We start from the raw sequence: 27,132 nt of genomic DNA, 5'->3' as shown, positions 1-27,132 counted from the left end.
CAGTACTCGGGTGCCACCAACAGGTCATGTTTTGTGCATAGCTTTAATCGTGCAATATCAGTCATTCTATTTTGCTAGGTCAGTAATTATCCCACCCGATTCTGTAGACAGAAATCCTCACAACATGGAAAATGTGAGGGTTGAGGTTGAGAACCACTCATGTGAAATGGTCACCAAGTTTTTAGCAGAGTGAAGTAAAGTTACCTGGATGACGGAGTTTAAATACATTTTAATATCCAATCGCAGTTTCTTCCAAAGTGCACTATTTGATGGATTCAACAGCCTTAAAAACAAGGAAAAAAGGAATGTTCAGCGTATATCACATGCTGCGGAACACAACTGAAATATCTTAGCCCCTTTGCGGCTGAGAACTTACTCACTCCTGTACAGAGCTAATTTTTCATTGCTTGCGCTCGTCATATTCCAACATCATTTTTTTTATGCAGTGTCCACACAAATTCACCTTCATATATTCAGAAGACAATCAATTTCTCTTAAATACCATTAGTCTTTTTGCTCAGTCTAACACGTCAAATAAGATTTAAGAGAAATGGACAAAAACGAAAAACTAGTGTTTGGTAGGCATTCATCCACTTTTTAAAAAAAAAAAAATGTTACACGCAGGTTTGCATAACAATTAATTTGCCTTTCTATGCTAATTTTCACTGTCTCCATTAAAAGGCTTACTATAAGGTCAATTCATTAAGGAGGGAGTTGGGTCCTGCTAGCAGAGATCAATTCCAAACTCGCACTGCTTTTTCCAAGCAAATTCATGTTTATTTGTGCGCACCCGCTGAGCAAGTAAAAAGATGGGGAAATATTTTAAAAAAACTTAAAAATGTTGGTATTCCCCTCCTAAAGAGTAATCATGCAATTGAAGGGATCTAAATAGTATCATCATTTGGCCAATAAAGATGTGATGAATCGAAAAAGCTCAAATGGGTTTATTGATGTGAGGCATGTATGTAGAGAATTTGCATTGAGGGGAGAGGGGATTTCGAACTAGCATAAGGAAAAAAAAAAAATATGAGATATGGTAAGAACTTACCCTTGTTATCTCTATTTCTACGAAGTCCATAGGGTTCCACAGGATACCTTGGGGTATAGGTGTGACGTCAGTCGCTGGGCACCATAGCGTTAAGCTTTTCAGCCTACCAGGATGCACTAGGGTCCCCCTCCTATACCCCGCCCCCGAGCCAAGGCACCTCAGTTAGTTATCAAGCCATAGGCCGGAGGAGGAGAAGGAAGAGAGAGAAAAAAGATCTGGACACATACAAGAATCACATTCTCACCAGAGGGAGACGGAAAACCGGTGACCAGAGCAAAGCCCATCTGCAGCACAGGTGCGACAGGGCGGGAGTCCTGTGGAACCCTATGGACTTCGTAGAAATAGAGATAACAAGGGTAAGTTCTTACCATATCTCATATTTTCTACTTCAGGGTCCTTAGGGTATCCACAGGATACCTTGGGGATGTCCCAAAGCAGTATCCTTTAAGGGTGGGGACGCTCCTGTGCAGAAAGGAGAATCCGCCGCCCGAAGGAAGCATCCTGAGAGGCGAAGGTGTCAAACCTGTAATACCTCACAAAAGGTATGGACAGAGGACCACGTAGCAGCCTTGCAGATCTGAACTGCCGAGGCACCACGTCGAGCTGCCCACGAAGGACCCACAGACCTAGTGGAATGAGCCTTCAGAGAAGGAGGGACCGGTAGGCCTTCATGAAGATAAGCTTCAGAAAGCGCCATACGGATCCAGGCTGCCAAAGTTTGCTTTGAAGCAGGCCAACCCTTTTTACGGAAGCCATAGAGGACAAACAAAGCGTCCGACTTCCTAAACGAAGAAGTGCGGTCAACATAAGTCCTTAAGGCCCGCACAACATCCAAAGAGGCCTCACCCACGGAAAGACCCGGTGAGTTAAAGGCCGGAACAACGATTTCCTCGTTAACATGAAACTGGGAAACAACTTTGGGAAGAAACTCGGGCCGAGTGCGGAGCACTGCCCTGTTCCCATGAAAAACCAAGAAAGGGGGTCTACAAGAAAGAGCCCCTAACTCAGAAACACGTCTGGCCGAAGCAATGGCCAGAAGGAAAACAGTCTTAGCTGTTAGCCATTTAAGATCCACTGAGCCCAGTGGTTCAAACGGCGGTCCTTGGAGAGCCCTCAGGACCACAGCCAAATCCCAAGGCGCCACAGGTGGAACAAAGGGCGGCTGAATGCGGAGAACACCTTGCATAAAGTTGCGCACATCCGGGATTGTAGCAATCCTACGGTGAAACCAGACAGATAGGGCCGAAACCTGTACCTTCAAAGAAGCAAGGCGAAGCCCATGATCTAGTCCCGCTTGCAGGAAGGCGAGAATCCGAGACAGACGAAACTCCCGCGGTGCATAACCTCTCAGTCGACATCACTGGAAGAACGTATGCCACACGCGATGGTATATCCTCGTGGAAGACGGTTTCCGAGCTCGTAACATGGTACGCACCACAGAGCTGGAAAACCCCCGGGACCTCAGCATGGCCGTCTCAACAGCCACGGCGTCAAAGACAGCCGAGTCAGGTCCGGGTGAAGGCAAGGACCCTGAGACAGAAGGTCCGGTCGTAGCGGCAACCGCAGAGGACTGTCCACGGACAGACCCTGAAGGTCTGAGAACCAGTGCCGTCTGGGCCACGTGGGAGCTATCAACAGGAGCGTCCCTCCTTCCTGTTTGAATTTCTGGATTACCCGTGGAAGAAGGGAGACCGGAGGAAACAGGTATGCGAACCGGAACGTCCACCTGACGGACAGAGCATCCACCAGAGACGCCCCTTCGTCTCTTGTGCGAGACCCGTACACCGGCAACTTGTTGTTGTGCCGGGACGCCATGAGGTCGATCTCTGGAAGACCCCACCTGTCCACCAGCAGTTGAAAAACGTCCGGGTGCAGGGACCATTCCCCCGGATGAACGTCCTGGCGACTTAGAAAGTCCGCCTCCCAATTTAGCACTCCCGGGATGAAGACCGCTGATATGGCCGGAAGATTGCGCTCCGCCCAAACCAGGATCCGAGAGACCTCTACGAGAGCCGCCCGACTGCGAGTTCTTCCTTGCCTGTTTATGTAGGCCACGGTGGTAGCATTGTCCGACTGGACCTGCACCGGGTGACCCTGGAGAAACCGCTGTGCCTGCTTGAGAGCATTGAAGACCGCACGGAGTTCCAAGATAACAAGAGATATGGTAAGAACTTACCTTTGTTATCTCTGTTTCTACGAAGTCCATAGGGTCCACAGGGTTGACCTTGGGTATAGCTGGATCTGGATCCATGGGCACCACGCAGTTAAAGCTTTAGCTGCTCCCAGGATGCACTTGGGTCCGTCCTCCTCTATACCCCGCCCCCGGCCACAGCACCTCAGTTGGTAAGCAGCCAAGGCCGGAGGAGGAGACTAAACAGAGAGAAGGAAGACTGGAACACACAAGAAACCATACTCACAGAAATGGGAGACGGAAAACCGGTGACCAGCCACACAGCCCATTTGAAGCCAGGTGCGTCAGGGCGGGCGCCCTGTGGACCCTATGGACTTCGTAGAAACAGAGATAACAAAGGTAAGTTCTTACCATATCTCTTGTTTTCTACTTCAGGGTCCATAGGGGGTCCACAGGGTTGACCTTGGGGATGTCCCAAAGCAGTACAACTAAGGGCGGGGACGCTCCTGTGCTGAAAGGAGTACCCGGCGCCCAAAGGATGCATCCTGAGAGCAAAGGTGTCAAACGCATAGAACCTCAAAAACGTTTGAATTGAAGACCAAGTGGCCGCCTTACACAGCTGAACAGCAGAAGCGCCACGTCTAGCAGCCCAAGAGGGACCCACAGAACGAGTGGAATGAGCCTTAACAGAGGCTGGCACAGGTAAGCCCTCCTGTGCATAAGCCTCACAAATAACGGAACGAAGCCAACGGGCTAACGTTTGTTTGTTGGCAGGCCAACCCCTCTTGTGAAAACCAAAGAGGATAAACAAGGAATCAGACTTCCTAACCGAAGCCGTCCGGTCTACATAAATTCTAAGCGCCCGGACCACATCTAAGGAAGTCTCACCAGCTGAAAGATCAGGGGACTGAAAAGCTGGCACAACAAGTTCCTGATTAATATGGAACTTCGAGACCACTTTGGGCAAAAACTCAGGACGAGTGCGGAGCACCGCTCTGTCCTGGTGAAAAATCAGGAAAGGAGGGCGACAGGAAAGCGCCCCCAATTCAGACACCCTCCTGGCCGAAGCAATTGCCAGGAGAAAAACCGTCTTAAATGTCAGCCACTTGAGCTCCACCGCCTCAAGAGGCTCAAACGGAGGACCCTGCAGGACCCGTAGCACCACCGCCAAGTCCCAAGGAGCCACAGGAGGCACAAAGGGAGGCTGGATCCTGAGAACACCTTGGAAAAAGGTGTGAACGTCTGGTAGTATTGCAATCCGCCGTTGAAACCACACGGACAAGGCGGACACATGAACCTTCAGAGATGCAAGGCGTAAGCCGAGATCCAATCCTGACTGAAGAAATTCCAAGATCCTAGAAACTCGGAACACCTGAGGATCATAATGTCTGGACTCACACCACTGAAAGTAAGTGTGCCACACTCTGTGATAAATCCGTGCTGAAGCAGGCTTGCGTGCCCTGAGCATGGTACCAATAACCGAACTGGAGAAGCCCCGAGACTTCAAGACGGCTGTCTCAAGAGCCACGCCGTCAAAGACAGCCGACCCAGATCCGGGTAAAGGCAGGGCCCCTGAGACAACAGGTCCCGACGCTGAGGAAGAGGGTACGGAGCGTCGATGGAGAGGCTCCTGAGATCGGAGTACCAAGGACGTCTGGGCCACGCCGGAGCTACCAGCACGAGCATGCCGCCGTCCTGCTTGAATTTCCGCAGAACCCGAGGAAGCAGGGATATCGGAGGAAACAGATACGCCAGGTGAAACGTCCATTTCACCGACAGCGCGTCCACCAGACTTGCACCTGCGTCTCTTGTCCTTGACCCGTAAACGGGCAACTTGTGATTGTGACGGGAGGCCATCAAGTCCAGCTCCGGCAGTCCCCACCTGTCCACGAGTAGCTGAAACACCTCTGGGTGAAGCGACCATTCCCCGGGATGCACGTCGTGACAGCTGAGGAAGTCCGCCTCCCAATTGAGGACTCCGGGGATGAAGACCGCCGAGATCGCTGGAATGTGACCCTCCGCCCAAGTCAGGATACGAGACACCTCCGACATCGCTGCCTGACTGCGAGTTCCGCCTTGGTGATTGATATACGCCACCGTGGTGGCGTTGTCGGACTGCACCTGTACCGCCCTTCCGTGAAGAGCGGGGCCGGACGACTGCAGGGCCCTGAATACTGCCCGCAGTTCCAGGATGTTGATGGGGAGAAGTGCTTCTTCCGCTGACCAACGACCCTGAAGCGACAAAGAGCCGGTCACTGCCCCCCAACCCCGGAGACTGGCATCCGTCGTGAGCAGAACCCAGTCCGGGATCCAAAATGGGCGCCCCTCGACCAGATGAGCTGTCTGAAGCCACCAAGCCAAAGATAGCCGAACGTCCGGAGACAACACCAGCACCTGAGAGCGGATCCGGTGAGGTAACCCGTTCCATTCTGATAGAATCAGCCCCTGCAGGGGCCGGGAATGGAACTGGGCAAATTCCACCATGTCGAATGTCAACACCATGGACCCCAGAACTCTCATAGCCGAATAGACCGACAGGCGGCAACGGCTCAGGCAACTGCGTATCCGCAGCTGTAGGGAGGCGACCTTCTCCGGAGTCAGGAAGATCCTTTGCTGACGCGAATCCAGCAGGGCTCCCAAATGAACCATCCGCTGTGATGGAATCAGGGAGGACTTTTTCCAATTTATCAACCACCCGTGTGCTTGCAGGCAAGCGATCGTCAGGTGGAGATGTTGAAGCAGTACCTCCGGGGAGCTCGCCAGCAACAGGAGGTCGTCCAGGTACGGCAGCAGCCGTACATTCTGGTTCCGAAGATGTGCGGCCATGACCGCCATAATCTTCGTGAACACCCTCGGTGCCGTGGAGAGACCAAAGGGTAGCGCCCGGAACTGATAGTGGTGTTGAAGGATAGCGAACCTCAGATACCGCTGGTGTGAAGATGCTATCGGAACATGGAGGTAGGCGTCCTGGATGTCCAGGGACACCATGTAATCCCCCGGTTCCATCGCCAGAATGATGGAACGTAACGTTTCCATCCTGAACTTGGGAACTCTGAGGAATTTGTTCAGAGACTTCAAGTTGAGGATAGGGCGATGAGAACCATTGGGTTTCTGCACCAGAAACAGAGACGAATAATACCCCGTCCCTCGTTGTGAAAGAGGAACGGGAACAATGACCCCTGCTTTCAGCAAGGACTCTATAGCCTCCTGAACCTGTAACGCCTTGGTCTTGTCCTGAGAAGGACTTGTGCAGAAAAACTGGTGGGGTGGTCTGTGCCGAAAAGACAGGGCGTACCCCTGGGAGACCACTTCTCGAACCCAGGCATCCGTGGTGGTATTGTGCCAGCACTGGGCAAATAGAAGAAGTCGGCCTCCCACTCTGAGGTCCCCCAGAGGGAGGCCCGTCCCATCAGGCCGCAGGTTTATCTTCCTGCTTGGAAGAAGGGCGCCGAGCACTCCAGGCTTGCTTCTTGGGTTTAGAGGCCGTCTTACTCGCAGACTGTCTCGGGAAGGACTGACCTTTCGCCTTACCCTGAACCCGAAAGGAACGAAAAGCCGAACTCCGAACCTTAGCAGGCAGTGCCGCCGAAGGGAGGAAGGCCGACTTGGATTTAGCCAGGGTGTCCACTATTTTGTCCAAGTCCGGACCAAATAGTAATTCCCCATTGAAAGGTAAGGCCTCCAGACCTTTCTTTGAATCAGAGTCCGCTCTCCAGGACCGCAACCATAAGGATCGGCGGGCAGACACCGCTGCAGCCGATACCCGCGAGGTCAGCAGACTAGCATCTAAAGAAGCTTCTCCAATGTAAGAAGCAGCGTCCCTCATTTGTCCCAACAACGCCCGCTGGACATTCGGAGCGTCGTCCGGGAAGGTATCTTCCAATGCATTGGCCCACCCCTCAATGGCCTTGGCCACCCAGGAGATGGCCATGGACGGTCGGGCCACCGCCCCGGAGAGGGAGTAAATAGACTTTAAGCAAGTCTCAACTTTCCTGTCCGTGGGATCCTTCAGCGAGGATATCGACGGTAATGGTAAGGTGGCGCCCCGAGTTAAACGGGTGACATGGGAATCCACCGCCGGTGGAGTTTCCCATTTTTTACAATGTGCCTCAGGGAAGGGGTAATCAGAAGCCAACCGCTTCTGAGGAAGGAATCTCTTACTGGGCGCCTGCCAAGCTACCGCCATATGATCCGTCAACTGATCCGACAGGGGAAACACCGCAGAAGCCACCTTAGTTTTTTTGAAACTAGGAAACTTCGACTTAGGAACCGGTGCCTCATCCTCTATAAGAAGAATAGCTCGCACCGCCCTAACTAGTGCTCGCACATTAATGGACGACTTGGTATCCATTTCCTGGACCGAGGCGTCCGAGTCAGTGTCATCAGGGACCTCCCCATCATCTGAGGAACCCTCTGAGTCCGATACCTGAGCAGCCCGTGTCATGAGTGGGCGTTTTGAAATCCTAGAAGGCATGTCAGTCTGCAACATTGACTGAAAAGCTGAGGAAGCGGCCGCCAAATTTTGCACGGAGTTGGAGAGCACATCCACCCAGGGTGGAGGAGTCACCATAGGGGCCTGAAAAGGTACCACAGGCTGCTGCGGCACAGGGGAAGCCTGTATATACATAGGCAACCCCGCATAGGGACCCACCGACTGAGACCCAGGAGGACTCCGCAATAACTGCGGGACACCCGGGGAATGGGGGATGGTCGGCTGGGACAACGACCTAGTAGGGAGAGCAGTCGGGACCGACAGACGGTCCGCAATAGACACCAGCACTTGAGAAAACATCGCCCACGGTGGTTCCTGCGCCAGAGAAGGTCTGGATGGGCCAGGAGCCACCTGGCATCGACTACACAGGCCATCCTGAGACAAATCCTCCCTATCTACTCCTGCAGAACAGCGTCCGCAGGAGGCCAACACCGGAGCCACTGAGCGCTCAACCTCCTCGTCTGACATGACAGAATATATTATATATCTGGCACCAGGGTAGAAGTAAAACGCACTCACCGGTGTGCTGAACAACAGCCCACAATATGGCACTGAGTAGCACACAACTGTATGTGACGGACCTCACAAATACGTGATCTATATAAGTGAGGTCAGTAGAAACGCCCCTCCCCCACACACCTGTAGGGCTTGTAGGAGAAGTAAAGGGATAGGTATAAGCTGACAGTAAGTAGAAAATAAGCACAGACAGGCAGCACTAGCAAAAGTCACATACCATGCAGGAAGATATACTCACTGCACCTTTCCACTACAATCAACCTGCCCAGATTCAGTGTCTGGGAGGGCTATAGTGCTGTGTATGCTGTCCTTAATCAGGGGAGAGGTACACAGGGGGACCGGTCCGCGTGCTCCCTGAAGATCTGCGCTGCCACTGTGAGAAAATGGCCGCTGGAGACATCAGAGGAGGAGTGGCCGAGTAGCTGCAGCTCAGCGACGCCAGACTCCGTGCTGAAAGGCGCGCTGAGCTGAGGGGAGGAGCCGCTGACAGGGAAGGCTTCCTCCCCTGGCTAGCATATTAACCCCAGGGCTTGCCGGCATCCCGCTTGCCATATATCCCTGGTGGTCTAGTGGTCCCACGGGTTATTCCTCCTCAGAGGGGGAGCCCGCCGCCACCGCTAGCGGCCCCCGGTCTGTCCCCTAGGACCGGGGGCAAAGGACTGCATCTGCAGGCAAAACCCGCGAGCCGCCGCTAATCGGCGACTCGCGGCTTACCTTGTCCCCGGCGACTCCGGCAGCAGTCCAGGGAGGGACCCAGAGTCCGGCTAGTACGGACTCTGGCCTCCCACCGCGATCCCCAGTGCAGTACTGGCGTCGCGGCGCCAGCGGGGAAGGAGAGCGGCAGCGTGGGCGTCTGCATAGACAGCCCGTCGCTGCCACACTAGAGCCTCTGTTTTAAAATAAAAATCTAACAGGCTCTTTTTTTTTTTTTTTTAAATAAAAATAGAAAGCTTTTGGGGGCTGCTCCTGCGCAGGTGACCCGACTCCGGCCGGGCACCAACTCAAACTGAGGTGCTGTGGCCGGGGGCGGGGTATAGAGGAGGACGGACCCAAGTGCATCCTGGGAGCAGCTAAAGCTTTAACTGCGTGGTGCCCATGGATCCAGATCCAGCTATACCCAAGGTCAACCCTGTGGACCCCCTATGGACCCTGAAGTAGAAATTTATTGGAAGCTCCGCTTCTGTCGGTGTCCACCTGCCCTGGAACAAGTGTGGACCCGAAACTGCTCCCCAGCCCCGAAGACTGGCATCCGTTGTCAACAGGACCCAATTTGGAACCCAGAACGGACGTCCCTTGTTGAGGTGGGTCGTCTGTAACCACCACGCAAGGGACAGGCGAACCTCCGGGATGATCACAATCGTCTGGGACTTCAGAGACTGAGGCAGCCCGTTCCACTTGGACAGGATCAGGTGCTGCAGAGGTCTGGAGTGAAACTGGGCGTATTCCACCATGTCGAACACCGACACCATGGAGCCCAGTAACCTCATCGCCGAGTGTAGGGACACCCGGCGGCTGTGCAGACAACTGCGCACTCTTGACTGTAAAGCAGAGATCTTGTCCTCCGTCAAGAAGATCCTTTGCTGTCCCGAGTCCAATAAGGCTCCAAGATGCAGAATCCTCCGAGACGGGATTAGAGTGGACTTCTGCCAGTTGATTAGCCAGCCGTGCCGTTGCAGCAGTGCAATGGTCAGGTCCAAGTGGCGTAACAGGAGCTCTGGAGATCCTGCCACCAATAACAGGTCGTCCAAGTACGGCAACATGCGGACTCCCTGCAGCCGCAGAGAAGCCGCCATGACCGCCATCACCTTGGTGAAAACACGTGGTGCTGTCGCCAGGCCAAAAGGTAACGCCCGAAACTGGAAGTGGTCGCTGCGGATTGCAAACCTGAGGAACTGTTGATGGCGCAAAAGAATAGGGACATGCAGGTAAGCGCCCTGTATGTCCAATGACACCATGTAGTCCCCAGGTTCCAGCGCCAGAATGATGGACCGTAGGGTCTCCATCCGAAACTTCGGGACCTGCAAAGACTTGTTGAGTGCTTTGAGGTTGAGAATCGGACGATATGACCCATTGGGTTTCTGTACCAAAAATAGATTTGAATAGAAACCCTGGCCCCTCTGGGATAATGGAACAGGCACTATAACTCCAGCCTGGAGCATAGTGTGCAATACCTTCCGCAGCTCCGTAGCCTTGTTCCGGTCTGATGGTAGACCCGTGGTGAAGAATCGAGCCGGGGGTCTGTGCCGGAAGGAGAGGGCGTATAAGTGGGAAACCACCTCCAGAACCCAAGTGTCTGTCGTAGTGGTCGACCAACACTGGGCAAACTGCAGCAGGCGGCCTCCCACCCTGGGATCCCCCAAAGGGAAGCCCGGACCGTCAGGCCGCAGGCTTGTCATCTGGCTTGGGGGCCGGACGTCTGGTACTCCATGCCTGCTTCCGGGGCTTGACCGATTTCTTAGGGCCAGCCTGTCGAGGAAACGACTGTGGTTTGGGCCAGCCCTGGGCCCTAGATGACCGAAAGGACGATGGTCCAGAACCAGAAGGAGCAGCGGGCGACGGGAGACAAGCCGATTTGGCTGCCGCCAGGGTGGCCACAATCTTATCCAGATCCGGACCGAAGAGAACTTCTCCGGTAAACGGCAACGCCTCCAGACCCTTTTTGAAATCTGCGTCCGCCTTCCAGGATCGCAGCCACAAGGTGCGACGAGCAGCTACCGCTGCTGAAGAAATCCTAGACACCAGAGTACTAATGTCTAGGGCCACCTCGTTGATGTAGGTGGCCGAATCACGGAGATTGCCAATCAACTCCGCCTGTTCGGCCGGACAGTCGGAATCAAAAGAAGACTCTAATGAATCCGTCCAGCGCTCCATCGCTCTGGCAACCCAGCAAATGGCCATAGCCGGCCGTGCTGCCCCCCCCGCAAGGGATTAAGCGGACTTCAGGCAGATCTCCACCTTGCGGTCCGTAGCATCCTTAAGGGAGGACATGGATGGCATCGGCAATGTGGCACTACGGACAAGACGGGTCACGTGAGAATCCACCTGTGGAGGGGATTCCCACTTAGCAAAATAATTATCCGCGAACGGATAAGCCACCGCCAGGCGTCTCTGCGGCTGGTATCTTTTGCCAGGCTGTTTCCATGCCTCCTCTAAATGGTCCACCAACTGACCCGAAAGAGGAAAGACTGTGGCATCGCCCTTCACATCTTTGAAAAAGGCATACTTAGATTTAGCCGCCGGGGGAACTTCGTCCTCAAATCACCTTAGCAGAAAGAACAGGGACAGTAATAAAGCTGACAGTTTAGAGAAAAGTTACAGGCAGCAGCGCTAGCACAGTCACATACAATACAAAGAAAATCAATTCCTGCACTAACAGCGCTGATCACTCAACTACGCAGACACAGGGCCTGGTAGGACACAGCGCTGCATACACACACCTGACCACAGCGGAGGAGAGGTATGCGGGGGGACCCAGACCACGATGCTTCCGTCCAGCGCTTCCAGCAGCGTTCACCATGCGTTCTGGAGAAGATGGCCGCCGAGGAGCAGAGAGGAGGCTGGCCTGGGGGAGGAGCGCTGCCACAGGACCAGTCGGCAGCGTGCAGAGAGGGCTGTGTGCAGCGGGGGAGGCGCCGGCTGTGAGACAGGGAAGGCGCGCTCCCCTGGCATGCATTTAACCCCTGGGACGCCGCAGCGCTACCGCTCTGCTGCGGTCCGCTGTCCCAGGGGGTAGTTGAAAGCGCAGGTTGGTCGCCTGGCTCCACGCTGCAGCCAGTGCCCAGGGAGCCCCCTGCCTGGGGACTTAGGACCATGTGACCAGCGGGGACCCACCGCGGGACCCCGCTGCTTACCTTTGTCCCCCTTGGATCCGGCCATGGTCCGGAACATCTGGAGTCACCGCTAGCTGTGACCCCAGATGCTCACCAGCATCCCCGGATCGGTGCCGGTGTTCTGGTACCGGCGGGGGGTGTAGGGAAGACAGCATGGACGTCAGGACTGACTGTCCATGCTGTACATCCAGATGTGCAGCCACAGCTGCACTGAAGAAAGCTTCAGGGGCTCTTCTAGCCCCCACTCCGACAGGTGCACCCGACGCCGGCCGGGCACCAAACTAAACTGAGGTGCCTTGGCTCAGGGGCGGGGTATAGGAGGGGGACCCAAGTGCATCCTGGGAGGCTGAAAAGCTTAACTCTATGGTGCCCAGCGACTGACTTCACACCTATACCCCAAGGTATCCTGTGGATACCCTATGGACCCTGAAGTAGAAAAAAACATTTACCTCACAACTTTTTAAAAACACTTAAAACACACACATTAAACACATTTTTCTGTACCCCAAAATTTTGTAAATTGCTGAAAATACACTTCAGTAATTTTACATTTATTAAGAAGGAGAACATGGGATCTAAATGAAGAATTGTAGTTCAGTCTGTTGACTTTAATAAACAGGTGAGATTGCAGAGCACTACAAGTCCCTGCAGTCTGTTAGACAGTCTAATAAGGCAGGCGAGTGAGGACCAGAGGAAGGGAGCAGCAAAAGGAGGAGGATTGGATGTGTGAGGAGGAAGACAGTGCAGAGGCAAGATGACACTCAGAGGGAGAGATGTGAGGGCCAGAAAGAGAATGAGTTGAGATGAGATTGAAGAGGCAGGAATGGTGAAGTGATTAAGTGCTTTGAAAGTGAGGAGCTTAAATTGGATTCTGTTGTGAAAAAAAGGGAGCCAGTAAAGTGGAAGGAGAGGAGAGATCACATCAGAATGACCGGATATGAAGACGAGGCGAGCAGCGACACTGAGGATAGATATGAGAGGTGAGGCGTGATAGGAGATTTCCATAGTGCAGGTGTGATATAACAAAGGCATGACTAATAGATCTGATAGCCACCAGGGTCACGAAGGGTTTGATCATGAAAATGACATTAATGTGGGGGGAGAGGGACAGGGACCATTCAAGTGTGACAGCCAGACTACGGATTTGAGGAACAAGAGCGAGGATAGGGTTTGTGCACACATTTTAGTTCAGGTACATATACTGTACTAGAAGCAGCAATTGCGAAGAGGACAACTGAAAAGCATCATGTAACTTACTTTGTTCCCTTAGCTGGCTTCAGGTCAAGCTTCTTCTCTAGGTGAATAAACAGGTCTCTGATGCAAAATGTCACCAGCGCATTGAACACTATTTAATGGAAAAACAAAGAATGAACATCAATAATATGCAAATTACACATTATAGTCGTCTATTGTAACTTGTGGGGGCAGACAAGACAAAAGAAAATAAATTTCAAAAAAAGGCTCTGACCAAGGAGAGTAACTTGTAAAACCCTATGTGTACGAGGAGAACAGTATGGTAAAATGCTTTGAGAAATATCTGATTAATGCAGGTTTTTATCTTTGTGCTGTTTTTTATTTTTAATGAAGACAGCATGCAGAGGGATTTTGCCGTTCACGGCGTTGGACATTCCATGTTATTTAGGGACACCCAATTGTCTGCAGTGCTGAGTTTACAGCACAGGTAACTTGTGGAACCCTTTGGGTCAATTACAAAGAGGAACATAAAAAAATTAATAAGTCCACAGCAGTGAACTCATAATCTAGACGTACCCTCTAGTTGCCCCTCAGTTGGCCTAAAGTAGAACAAGCTAAACTCTCAGCTAGAGCTAGTGTCCTTAAATTAGCAGACAGTCTTCCCACTGACCATCAAATAAAAGTCAAAATAAAGCTTAGTGTTTACCACACAAGGAAGATGTTGCCTTACCTGCGGTGTCAGTCACTTTAAACTTGCTGGGATTATCACCCACCGCTCCTTCTGTGGTCGCCACCGCAGCTTTAAAGGCTTGAGCGATCTCGTGAAAGAGTCTTGGCCGCAAGTCAGACTAGATATACAAGAATGACAAAGATCACTTCAAAGAACACAAACCACATTATCTCATGAAACGGTACAACATGAAAAGTTATATCTGTGTATTATTATGGATATCCCCTATAAATATAACATTACCACCAGGTAAACCAGACAACAGGGCTGTGGGAACACAAAAGTCCACCCAAGATGGTTTAATAACCAAAGGATAGATCATGGGAATATCCACTAATAATGCACCATGAATTCTGAAAAACTGAATAATGACAGGAACAGAACTCACTTCAATGTATATATTGTTGATATTGCATATGTAAGAAAACGAATGCTACGCACCTTCACTTCTGACTTCCAGCGTTGTATAATTTTCAATGTGACTACAATCTGATCTTTTCTCTTTTTTTGCGGCTTCTCTTCCTCATTTTCCTCATCTTCATAGTCTTCGCTCATTTCCTGTGTTTCGAGAGAACATACTTATATTTTGCGGTCGCTAAATCAGAAAAAGGCTATTACGTGAGCAGGGTTTAAGTTCTTGGACTAAAATACAGATAGGAAACAGCAGCAGGTGCTTCTTGAAATTTGCAAAACTAAAATCACCAACTTTTTCTTATTTAAAAAAAAAAAGTATTAAAAGTTTTGTACAATATGGCGAGATGGGGGGAGTGGAACAGAAGATAGAAGGGAAAGTAACATCTGATTGAACAATTACAGAAATATTGCTACAAGCAATACAGAGCACTGTACATCCAAATATATGGATTCAGCATGATTTGTTCAAATCCCGACAGCGGCATCCCGGCAGCAGTGAAAATCCCGATCGTCGAAAGGCAAGTACCCACTACCCTCCCTATTCTACCCCCTAACCCTCCCATAGGGGTGCCTAACCCTAACCCCCCCTTCCCCGCCGCCTAAACCTAAGTCCCCCGGGGAGGGGTGCCTAACCCTAACCTCCCCTCAGGAGTGCCTAACCCAAGTCCCCCCTGGGAGCCCTAAACCTAACCCTCCCCCCGTCGCAACTGTCCGCGCCTGTCACCCGGCTTACCTTCGATCGGTAAGCCGGGTGTCGGGCTCCCGGCGTAGGGAAAATGACAGTAGTCGGGAATTCGACGTCTGTCATTTAACCCTTGCCGGGATTATACAGTCGCGAAGCCGGCGGTAGGGATTCCGTCCATCGGCTTTCCGACTGTTTCCCCAAATATATATACGTAGATAACGCATAGCATCTAGAAAGAGACAGATTTTAATGTTCCAAATTAAGAGAGGCAAAGTTAACATGGATAATTAGTACGGGGTAAAAGAGGGGAACCATGAACAGGCACAGAACGTTGACACACAAATTGTCGAAAAGTTTTTTTTTTTTTTGTTATGGCTTTTTTTCAACATTTTTAAAATTAGGGTTAGGCACTTGGAGGAGGGTTATAGTTAAGCTGCCGGATGTTAGGGTTAGGCACTAGGGGGAGGGTTATATAAATAAGCCATCCATAGAATGTCCGCCCACTTGGACAATCTATACATGGCTTATACATATTTTTTTAGTGGGATATGTTCAAAAGTCATTATTGAAGCTTAAAAGGCAATTGTGCATGTGTCCTAGCACTCGTCTTAAAAAAGCAGGCTGCCCCTGACCAAGAGAATAACACAGTGGTTCCCAAACTTTTTTGAACCGTGGCGCTCTAGAGTATAAGCATTGTTTTCACAACACCCCTAAGCCAAAAGATTGTTATTGAGAAATTCAGAAAAAAAGTGTAGTAAAGTCGCAAATTAAATTGTGCTGACCTGTCATCCTTAGGGTCAGTTATGTGGTGGTGGACAGTTTTGCGCATTCTGTTTGTTCACATATTTATATTACATTGACCATAAATAATTTGATTTGGTGCTGGACCACCAACCTGAGACACCCCCGCAAGTGTCCCAAGGCACCCCAGGGTGCCACGGCAGTTTGGGAACCACTGGACTAACAGCTTGCTACTAATTACCACCACTATAAGCCTGCAGAGACAGTTTGTATTCATTTTTTATTGAGATAGTGACATTCTTTCTTTTTTATCCTTAATTTTAGTATTTTATGTATCGTATGTGTACTTGAATACATTTATTTTTTACTGTTAACCATCAGTATTTTGGTGCTTTTGCGCAGTTTTTCAGCTATTTTTTATTTGTATGGTATATTTTAAACCTCCACAGAAGGTTTACTGAACTGCAGCGATTAAATCAAGTATTTATATGCATTACATATATTATTTGGAAATTGTGTCATTTTTGGGTAGCGATTTGAGTTTTATGTATATTTTCAACTGAAATAGGTCCTGATTCAGAGTAACTGTATACCTGAACAAGCCATGTTGCAATGCAAGGGGTGCAAATACATACACTTTTTTTTTGCATGCAGTAAATACTGGCTGCTTTTGCATGTAGCCTACAAATGCTGGACAGTTTGTTTTTTTTGACACTGCAATTTAAATTTGAACGCATCCCTCCCAAATCTAAAGGCCCCCATACACCGTGCAATTTGCATACGATGCGATGTCGTATGCAATCGCCCTTGAAATCTCTTCGGCAGCTGAAGTGAACAATGTTCAATCGATCGTACACGATCTAATGATTTGCATTAGCTTTAGGCACTTAGAGGGGGGGATTCGGGTTAGGCACTTGGGGGGGGAGGTTACGCACCCCTAAGGGAGGGTTAGAGGGGGAGGGAATTAGGTTAGTGATACTTACCTTAGGGACGATCGGGATTTTTACCCTTGCCGGGTTGCCTCTGTCGGGATTTGAACAGTCGGACATGCGTCTGGCGGTAATACCTACTACACCCCAGCCAGCTGCTGAGACACTGTCCTGTTACCTCTAGGTGGTCGGGAAGTTGGTGAGCTCCACTCTCTTCATCTGAGCTGTCCGAGTCATTAAAGTTCAGCAGAGTTTGGTCATTATCCTTCAGAAACTTGTAAAATTCTGGGTCTTTTTTTTGGAGACGAGAGAGTTGGTCCTTGTGCTCAGAGGCTTTGCCTTTTGTTTTCTTTACCTCCCTTTAGTGGCACATGGAGAGAGAAAAAAGGTCATCATTTAGTTGCTGCATTGAACATTTTTTTTCTTTAAATCAATAATATTTGTCAAGAGCATTTGCCTTCTGCACCACCATTGCAATGCTGTCTTGTAAGCAATTGTAAGAAGATTTTGAAATGAAAACATTACATTGTTTAAGAAATAGAAGTTATGTTTAGTACAGAAAGGTTCTAAAATTGTGCTTCCACTACCCCAGAGATCAAATATGAGAGCAACAGGTATAACAATCTCTCAGCACAAGAGAACTTACTTGTCTCCAGTTTCTTTCTTTACTGTGGTCTTTTTTTTCAACTTCTTCACCTTTTTGGTTTCAATTTCTTTGTCGGATTCTTCCCCATTTTCTTCATCAAAGCCGCCGTCTCCATCTGAATCAAAGGCTGTCGTCATAAATTCTTCAACATTTAGCTCTGCAAGTTTTCTACATGAAACAGAAATAACAATCAGTGATAAGGCATGGCTTATGCTGGGTACACACTGGCCGATATTTTGGCCTATGAATTGATCAGCCAATATATCCGCTGGCCGGCGGCCAGTGTGTACAGACGATATGTCTGTGAACCGCGTAGTTCACAGATATCGCATTGGCTGTGCTGCACATATCTGTCCATAGGCAAGTATGTACGGGCGGTCTGCAGACCGCCCATACACACACAGCGGCAGCCGCAGGGAAGGGGGACAGCCCTGCCCCCGACCCGCCTCCCTGTCAGCGAGACCCGCGGCTGCCGGATAGATGATGGTCATTCATCTGCAGATATATCTTTCAGGTGTGTACCCACCATTAGAGTGCCTTGACTCTCTTATTAGAAGTCATTACCCATAATTTATGTAGGACCTATACATCCTGCAGCACTTTACAGAGATTACTTTGTTCCAACAGAGTTTACAATCTAATTTTCATGCCACATATGCACAAACATAATGACCAAGTTTAGTCAGACTCCAATTAAAAAAATAAAGCCAGCATGCACATACAAAATGCCCGACTGAAATGAATGCTCAGGTAGGAAATAAATCAAAGCATGCGGAGATTGCCAAACACTAGTAGTGCTGCTGGCCGCAGATTCTCCAATATGACTCCTTCCAACTAGTACAAAATATACCCGATTTGACTCATGAAAAGGTTGTAAATTTTGGCAAATACAGGAGCATTTTGTACCCAGTCAGTGCAAGAGGGCCTTGTTATAGGGTCTGTGGCCATGGTGTTTAATGAGATTCTATGACAGCTACATAGGAATACTTGTAGTATATAGATCCAATATTTAAAATCATGTGGGAACTTCATCCAAAGAGGTACCCAAGTCCTTACTTTATGATATAGCAGCGCCATGTGACGCTATAAATATGCATCACTAATGAGAGAAACGTACAATGCAAGGGATACCCTGAATACTGACACGGAATTGCATGTACTTCTGTGTGCGGCTCAGTCACTACTCTAGATAAAAAGGCAAAAAGACACCATGACTCGCTCCATGTACACAGTATCTTTATGCTTAATCTGCGGCTTTAGTATTTCATACCAATTCCTTTGTGACAAACGTACTAATCTAGTGTGCCTAGTACAGTGTAAGCAACTTTATATTTGGCTGCAAAATTCAGGAAAAAGTACTAATTACTACATGTGGCGGAGCGTTTAAGTTGCACAAAAAACACTAGGTCACAGGTTCTCAAACTCGGTCCTCAGGACCCCAAACAGTGCATGTTTTCCAGGTCTCCTCACAGAATCACAAGTGAGATAATTAGCTCTACCTGTGGATCTTTTAAAATGTATCAAATGAATACGTGAGTAATGATTACACCTGTGCATCTGCTGGGTGACCTGGAAAATGTGACCTGTGCGGGGTCCTGAGGACCAAGTTTGAGAACCACTGCGCTAGGTGAATGAGGGTACATCTACTACCAACATATTGCGGTCTCTCGCTAGATCTCAGGACACCTACTGTACCATTGCACAGACTGCCTTACCGTTCGCAGCATCACTTAAACTGGGTAAACACTAGACGATCTGTGTACACAGGTGACAGCAGATGCGACAGACGACATATCGTGCGGTGGTCCGTACACACAAGATTTGAATGACCGCACGATATGTTGTTCTCCCGCCGCATCCAAATGCATGGGACAGTCAGTAACATCTTCAGATTGAGCAGCATGTACGACAGATCTGAAGATGGGACAGACAACGCAGGAGCGCGCATAGTACGTACACACTGGAAGATGAATGATTTGTCATTCCGATCCGTCGGAAACCGTCAAATCATTTAAACAAAAGAAAATAGTCTAGTGTGTAGCCAGCTTTATTTACTAAAGTAATTGTATAATGCTTACTACATGAGACTGTGCCCTACAGAATCTAAACCTGTTGTAGGTCAGCTGGGTGCACACTAGACAATATGCAAAAGATGCAAGGGTCATCTTTTGGTCGTTTCATCGCTTACTAGATAACGTTAAAACATGGCAGCAGATGTTGTGCAGCTCTTGGTGCAGGGGGGCTACCTCCCCTCGGTCATCCGGCAGGGCCTACACACTAAAAGATTTGAACTAAATTCTTTACGATATCCTAGGACTTGTCTGCACTGCAGCTAGATCTGTAGATGCGATGAACGATGCACGGGAACACGCAATAGTGCGTACACACTGGGCGATTTGTTGCTCAGATTTGATGCAAAACGAAAAATCGTCAAATATATCATCTAGTGCAGCGATTCCCAACCTCGGTCCTCAAGGCACACTAACAGTCCTGGATTTAGTGATTTCCATGCTTGAGCACAGATTGTTTAATCAAAATAACGGAGGTACTATTTAAGTCACCTGTTCTCAAGTATGGCTATCCTTAAAACCTGGACTGTTAGTTTGACTTGAGGACCGTGGTTGGGAATCCCTGATCTAGTGTATAACCTAGTCTAAGCATGCCCATACAACCTAGGCCTGCCATGCCGTGCTGGAACTTCTGGTTCCACAACAGCTGGCTGCCCGACCCAAACGCATGCCGGTGCCCTGGGCCACGTTACATATAGGGAGGAAAAGCAGTCCCCCAGCACCAAGAGTTTTACACAACGCCTGCCGCCATGTTTGCCACACCGTGCTCCCACCTCTCCCCATGATAGGCGCTGTATTCCTGCTGTACTGACACTCACCGCTTCCCCGGCGCCGCCATGCTGCTGCTCAGCTCCACTACTCCAGCGTGCAGCGTGCTCGGCGCTTCCTCTCCTCCCACAGTGCAGCGCGGCGGCTTCAGATCAGATCCTTGTTTCTGGCACATGTATTCTATCAAATATGACATGGGCGGTCACGCAGTCACCCCGTAGTGCCGCGAGGAGTAACAGTGACCTATTGGTGGTATTTTATTTAATCGTTATTACGTTTAAATATTACTTATAATCACGGAACGCGAATTGTTGGTGATCAAACGCTCTCATGTTTCAAATACGGTGCGGCCGGGCGTGACAAACTGATAATCCTGTATATATTTCCCATTCTCCTGACAGAGAGGGGGGGCTGTGTATGTGGTGTACTGAGTGTATATGTGTTACATGACATTCCTCCTGTTATGTTGTGGGCTTGCCTTTCTGTTTAACTTGAGAAATTACTTCGCCTGATTATTTATGTGGAGACATGGTGTATTAGATTGTCCTGCAGATTGCCACAATGTTTATCATTTTATTCTGACATTTTTAGTAGATACTCCATAGGATACTATCAGTGTCCCCATTGCCTCCTGCCTGTCAGTGTGTGAGGAGGTGCTATGCTGGTGGAGACCTGTTGCACTGATTTTGGCTGCACATGAGCCATCTTGGTGATCAGTCAGCCCCCCTGAGTGTTGCCAAGTGTCCTTAATATAGTTGCTGATTTGTGCTACATGGACTGGAGATCATGCTATATACAGACTGGACTTTTCCTACCTACAGAGTCACTGAGATCTGCCTTCATGAACTTGTGGTGGTGGAACAGTGCTGAGAGGGTGAGCAGTACCATTACTTTATTATATGTTCTCCTGAGCAGCTGATGTCATGTCAGTGAGAACTCGTTACTGATCTACTGACTATGATGTCTACACTGTCTTATTTTTGAAGTGTTTTAATGTTATCTGAATGGCCCTGTACACACACACTTACTAACATCCGTTTGCTGCGCTTCATGCCCGTTTTCAACATTAAGAAGTGGTAATTGCTTGTTCAGAATATAGGAAAGTTATCTGGCAAAGTTCCTTTAGAACCTCACAAGCACCTTATTAGGACAAGTCTACCTCTATTGAATACTGCAGAGAAACCTTGAGACACATTAATTAGCACATTATAAAAACAAATTAGTATGCTGACATGTCATTTGCCGTGTCGCTGGCTATTGTGCAGAGATTTTTTTTCTTTCTCTTTCCTTACTCTATCTCCTTATTACTCCCATCTCCCTCTGTTCCTCCCCCCTCATCATTATTTCCTCTGCTCACCCCATCTCCGACTGTTCTTCTTGTTTCTCCGGTCTCCGACATGTTCTTCCTCCCGTTGTCAGGATGCGGCCTGGGATCGTCCGCTACTCACCTCTGCAGCGGCGTCCTTGAGCTTAGGTGTTCAGTCGCCGGTGGTGGAGGTGAGTGGTGGCTGAGTGTTCTCCCTGGGGTCTGCTTGGGCTTCAGTGTGTGCGTCCTGGTTCCCGTGGTGGCGGGCATGGGCACAGCCATGTTGGTCCGTATCATGTGACTAGTCTCTTCCAATGGTAGTCCTGTGGTCACTAGGCTGATCCTCTGATACAATGACCGACTACCTAAGGGTATTTATTCTGACTCCAGGAACGGGAAGCTGCTGTTCAACTTTGCTTTCCCAGTGAATGTGATGCCAGTATTTATTCCAGGCTCTAGGTTACTTTCATAGCGTATCCCATGGCTAGTCTGCGTCTGGCTCTTTAGTATTATTGGAACCAGCTCGCGTCTCTATCACCTGTGCCATTTCGAGCATATCCTTGTCTGGATTCCTAGTGACTTACTTTTGTTTAACCTCCGGTTTTGCTCCAGCTATTCCTCTTGTGTTTACTCAGCTCTGGCTCATTTACCAGTTTCCTGTGTCTCATCCTGTACTGTACTATTCCCAAGCACTAGTTTCAGTAGCTTTCCCTGCGTCTGGATTCACGAAGTACCTTCCGTTACACCACAATTGGATCTACAGTGTATCAAGTTCACTGACCTGCGTCTGAGTTCCCTGTACAGTTGTTTGTATTCCGTGACTGGATCTACAGTGTGTCTATACACTACCCTGCGTATGGGTACACTGTACACCCAATATTACTCTGTGTCTGGATTATTGTGCTAACATTACACTATCCTGCGTCTAGGTCTTCCAAGTTACCCAAGGCATCCGTTATCAGATCTTCCCATACTAATTTTATGCTAGCCTGTGCCTGAATCTCGTGTCACTTCCTGGTGTATTCTGACTCTGAATCACCTGCAATGTTTCATAGAGCATATCAGCGCATCATTCTACAGAATACATTGCATCCATTTTCCTACGTACTCCTGTCTGTTTTTCAACTCTACGTTGTATACTCAGTCTTCCACTCATCTTAGTGTCATTCCCAGGTACCTAACCAGAGGGCCGCGACCTGCTCATTTGGTGTGGCGAAACCCAAATCCCACTCTGTGGTGAAGACCACAGAGTGGATTAGACTCCGTGCCTCTGGTTAGGTCTAGCCAACACCTGGGTTTGACCTTTATTGAGGACACTACTATTGTCACTCCTATAGCTGTTTCCTTTCCATCGTGACCCCCCCCCGGCTCCCTGTTGTCACGACCAGGGTTTCACGGCGTGGAGGTTTGTGGTCCTTACCAGTGAGGGCGCTATGGCGCGTTCCTTCTGTCGGGGGAGCTGGCATGTGGAGACTGGCATTGACTGTATGCAGAGGTCTGCGAGCATTGGGCCATCCTGGTTAGGGTAAGTCTAGCGGCATCTCTGTGTCACAGGTGTCTGCACGCCACCATGTTGTCTGTGGCCATGTGACATAGCAGGCCAATCGTCTGTAGGTCACCTGCTCCCTCTGGCCTATCACATTCCGCTACTCGGTACTTAAGGGTGTTTGGATCTCCCTGTAGTTGCCAGTGCAACGTGTTCACAGCGTTATAAGGGTATGGGTATCCAGCGCTCTTGGTCTTATCTCAAGGTCGTCCCTAGCTGCTCCACTTGTAGAGGTATCCCAGCCTCTAATTAATACAATGAGTAGAGATAGTAGTGGTGCGCTTTGGGGCAATCTTAGTGTGTGCTGACTAAGGGATGTGACCATATAATTCTGAAAAAACCTATATGTTCCAAATGGGTAAAAAACGTCCCGACTTTGAATCTGTAGGTTGGGTGTTCTTAAATGTCCAATGTCCACAAACGCATAAGTTTCTTGTATGTAAAGAATCGTGTTAATGGTCCCAAAAGTTTTTATAGTCTTAATGGGTTAACCCCATATTATCTGTAGGATGGGTGTTCTTTATGGCGTTACTTGACCGTAATGCGCACCTTCTTGCTCTCCTCTACACCTCAAATACAACACATGGGCACAGTATCAGGGACTTGGTGAACACTATGTTGCAGGTAGGTAAGGAAAACTGTTACTTACCCCATGCGGTGTGCAGATCCCGTAGCTGTGAGAGAGAGTTCTCCTGAAACCTAGACTTGTGTTCCGGTGCTTGCCCTAGCTCATTCTCGGCCTCTGGCTTCCTGCATAACCTGCACTGCTCTGTCTTGCCTTGGTCTCCGCTGAGATCAGCCCTGCACCTTCCACCAGACCCTCTCCTGCCTCAACTGTCTCCTCAGTTAGCACATCACAGCATTCCCGGATTTCCATTTTCAGCCAGCATCACAGCATTACCGGCTATCCCCTTCAGCCACTATACAGCAAACCAGGATATCCACTTCACTCTTACAGTCTATCTGGATTCATCTCTGTCACTGATCTGGACATTTGTTTACTCCCATTCACTACAGCTCCCCTCAGCCATATTTAACAGTTTGCTTATTACTGGACTTTATTTTATTATTCATGTCAACAAACAGTCACATTAAACAACCCACCTTTCAGTTTAAACCTGTGTCTGCTCTTGTTTCCACCCCGGGTCCACAAAAAACACAGACTCTGACACCTGTCCTACTCAGAGGAATTCCTTGTGCCGTATCGTGACACCCGTCTAAATCTATTTTTCCCATGTTCTTCCCCTTTTACTCCCATCTCCTGCTGTCCCTTCTCTGCCCCCATTATTGTACCCCTTCATTCCTCCCGTCTCTCCCTGTTCTCCCCCCTGTTCCTCCTCTCTGTCCATGTTTTTCCCGCTGGTCTGGCCTGGTGCTTTCCTCTCTTAGATGTCTATTCATTGTCCTTACAGTAGTTGAAAATATTACATTCACCTACCTTTTGTGAAAGTTATATTTTGTCCCCATTTATTAAACCGGTAAAACGGCAGAACTTTTCACTGTGTCTTGGGAGGGTGGTGTCCTACAAGTCTAGTTGACTTGCGTTAGCCTAGACACATGGCACTAGATTGCTGTATAATAGATTTATAATGGACTGAGAAACCGGGTACAGACCGTAAGCTTTTGTCTGTTTTATTTTATTTTTTACATTATTGTCTTAAAATGTCTGTGTATATGAGCACTAAATTATGGTAATTTGTTGGTGGTTTTTTTTTTTTTTTGTCTAAGACCTAACATTGGCTACTTATCATTTCTAGCCTTTGTTCACCTTTTTTGCATTTAAATATAAAGTAATAATTTTCATAGCTAAAATGAGTGAATGCTGACTTTACTGACCATGCTGCCTTACTCTCCTGAGTTAAGGGGCCTATCCATTAGACTACTTTTTGAAGGATCTGACCAAAACCTGGAGGTTTTTGGACGGATTATTCAGAAAGTCGTCTAATGGATAGCCGGCAAGGACCAGCGATGCGCGTGCACACTGGGTCCTTGCTGGAAAACTGCCGACTATCTGTTGAACATGCTGATCAACCTGACGACGATCGTCAGGTTCCACATGTTCTCAGATAGGAGGCCGGTCTCCTGCACTGAATGACGTTCAGTGCGGGTACCGCACCTAGGCGACCTGAAGGACTGAACGCTAGTTGTTCAGTTTTTCAGGTCGCCTAATGGATAGGCCCATTTACTCTTTGGGATCTGTGAGTTATAGACCTTTGATTGGACGTATTTGTCTCTTGGTCCAACCCACCTGCACAATGGATTGTACTATCTATTTTACATATTTTATAAGTCCTATTATCTACTTTTCCTGACATCCCTATTGCGACATGGGTATTAGTATTGGTATTATTATTTCTCTTATTACCATTATATTGTAGTATTGTATTGTATAATTGAATTTTTTTTCTTTGTTTGGCGGCCTTTTCTGCCTTTATGTGGTTTGTTACTGCTCTGATAAGTTATTTCTCTTTTAATACTTTTTCTTACACACAATATTAATAATTTTGTCAAATATAATTGAAAAAATGTCAGCAATTTAATAATTTGCTATATGTTGAAAAAATGGCTCAGTCCAGATTTAGGGCGAAGTTTTCGCCGCATTCGCCAGTTTTGATGAGATGTTTTTGTTCACTTTATCAATGCGTGCTCCCGCGTTTTGCCCTATCCAATTACAAAACATGTGAAAACTCATATGTGCGGTAATTGGGCATGGCGAAACTAACGAAAACTACAGCACATTTTGGGCAAATATGTCTGTACCGCATAAAAAGCCTAACTGACACTGGAAATCAATATAGAAGTGTATTAATAGCCCTAATAAAAAGTATTTTTGGTTCTTAAATTGAGTAAAATGGCTGTTATATGCATATTTGCATAAGTGTGGAAAAATGATTATAAAGCAATTATGTCTTTAGTATAACCCTAATAAAATTAATCCAATGGCCAAAAATGAAATTGTTTAAAATAATTTTAATTTTTGGCTTCTAAACGTTTTTTAGCTTTTATGAATGTAGTAGGACAAACATGACAACATAGACCACATAGGGAAAGCAGAATATAGAGGGAACAAGGTAAGGGTGGGGTGGGAAAGTGTAAGGTTATGGGGGTAGAAAAACACAATAAAAATAAAGGATGCTTTTAAAAATTGATGTAGCTCACTGAAAACATATTGATATTATTGTAATCCTAGAGACACATTCCTATTTCTCCACTTGTTACAAAGTTGCCAATGTAGGATTGTGGGATAGTGTATCAGATTGTGAGGCCCATTTATTAATGATCGCATTTTGCAATGCGATCAGGGCATTCAGTACCGCCTCTGATCGCATTTCAAAATGCGATCCTATCTGCCGGATGCATTATCCGGGACATGTAGGGAGACTGGCTCAGAAAAGAGCCTTTCCCTGCGATGTCTCCGGAGGGCAGTCGGGGCTGCTGCGCATGCGCAGTCCCACGGACTGCACATGAGCGGCTCTCATTGCCGGAGGAGGGATCCGTGAGATCCCTCCGCTGGCTAAATATGCGGTAAGTTGCCTTAGACTACAGCGGCTAACGCTATCTTCAGATAGTGTTAGCTGCTGGGGCCAATATCTGGAATGCTTTGCATTCCCGATATTGATACATTTGGCAGCATCACGTCCCCCATAGAAACCTATGGGGGAGGCGGCTGCCAGCGGCAATGGAGGGATCGCAGCAGGTATCGGAGATACCTGCTGTGGTCCCTCCTTCATACAGTCAGGTGTATAAATATTGGGACATGGACAGAATTTTCATATTTTGGCCTCTATTCACCACCACAATGGCTTTGAAATGAAACAAACAAGATGTGCTTTAACTGCAGACTTTCAGATTTAATTTGAGGGTAATTATACATCCAAATCAGGTGAACGGTGTAGGAATTACGACGGTTTCTATATGTGCCTCCCACTTTTTAAGGGGCCAAAACTAATGGGACAAACTAAACAATCCTAAATCTAACTTTCACTTTTTAATACTTTGTTGCAAATCTTTTGCAGGCAATTACAGCCTGAAGTTTGGAACGCATAGACATCACCAGACGCTGGGTTTCTTCCCTGGTGATGCTCTG

At 48.4% G+C, this 27,132-nt stretch overlaps 2 protein-coding genes across 5 annotated transcripts in view; one reads left to right on the top strand and one right to left on the bottom strand.

The window, feature by feature from the left end:
- The window catches only part of NOC2L (NOC2 like nucleolar associated transcriptional repressor), a 117,762-nt gene extending 97,394 nt beyond the window's left edge, over positions 1–20,368 (bottom strand). The window contains exons 1-7 of the mRNA XM_088468159.1: positions 20,244–20,368; positions 17,357–17,524; positions 16,889–17,069; positions 14,383–14,499; positions 13,942–14,059; positions 13,275–13,362; positions 205–283 (exon numbers count right to left, since the gene is read on the bottom strand). Of these exons, the coding sequence (XP_088324285.1) occupies positions 205–283; positions 13,275–13,362; positions 13,942–14,059; positions 14,383–14,499; positions 16,889–17,069; positions 17,357–17,524; positions 20,244–20,368 (876 nt within the window). The remainder of the gene's footprint in view (positions 1–204; positions 284–13,274; positions 13,363–13,941; positions 14,060–14,382; positions 14,500–16,888; positions 17,070–17,356; positions 17,525–20,243) is intronic.
- Positions 20,256–27,132, top strand: part of KLHL17 (kelch like family member 17) — a 108,440-nt gene continuing 101,563 nt past the window's right edge. For 2 of the 4 annotated variants that reach the window (XM_088468165.1, XM_088468160.1), the window contains exon 1: positions 20,572–21,067. In XM_088468165.1, the coding sequence (XP_088324291.1) occupies positions 20,966–21,067 (102 nt within the window). In that variant the 5' untranslated portion in view covers positions 20,572–20,965. Of the gene's footprint in view, positions 20,446–20,571; positions 21,068–27,132 lie in introns of those variants that run through there. The other 2 variants (XM_088468163.1, XM_088468161.1) reach the window with 2 other exon arrangements.

The sequence above is a fragment of the Taudactylus pleione genome, unplaced genomic scaffold (assembly GCF_031769625.1).
Source record: "Taudactylus pleione unplaced genomic scaffold, aTauple2 ptg000082l, whole genome shotgun sequence".
NCBI classification, from domain to species: Eukaryota; Metazoa; Chordata; class Amphibia; order Anura; family Myobatrachidae; genus Taudactylus; species Taudactylus pleione.
Note: the sequence above shows the minus strand (reverse complement) of the source record. Positions and strands in the feature narration are given on the sequence as shown.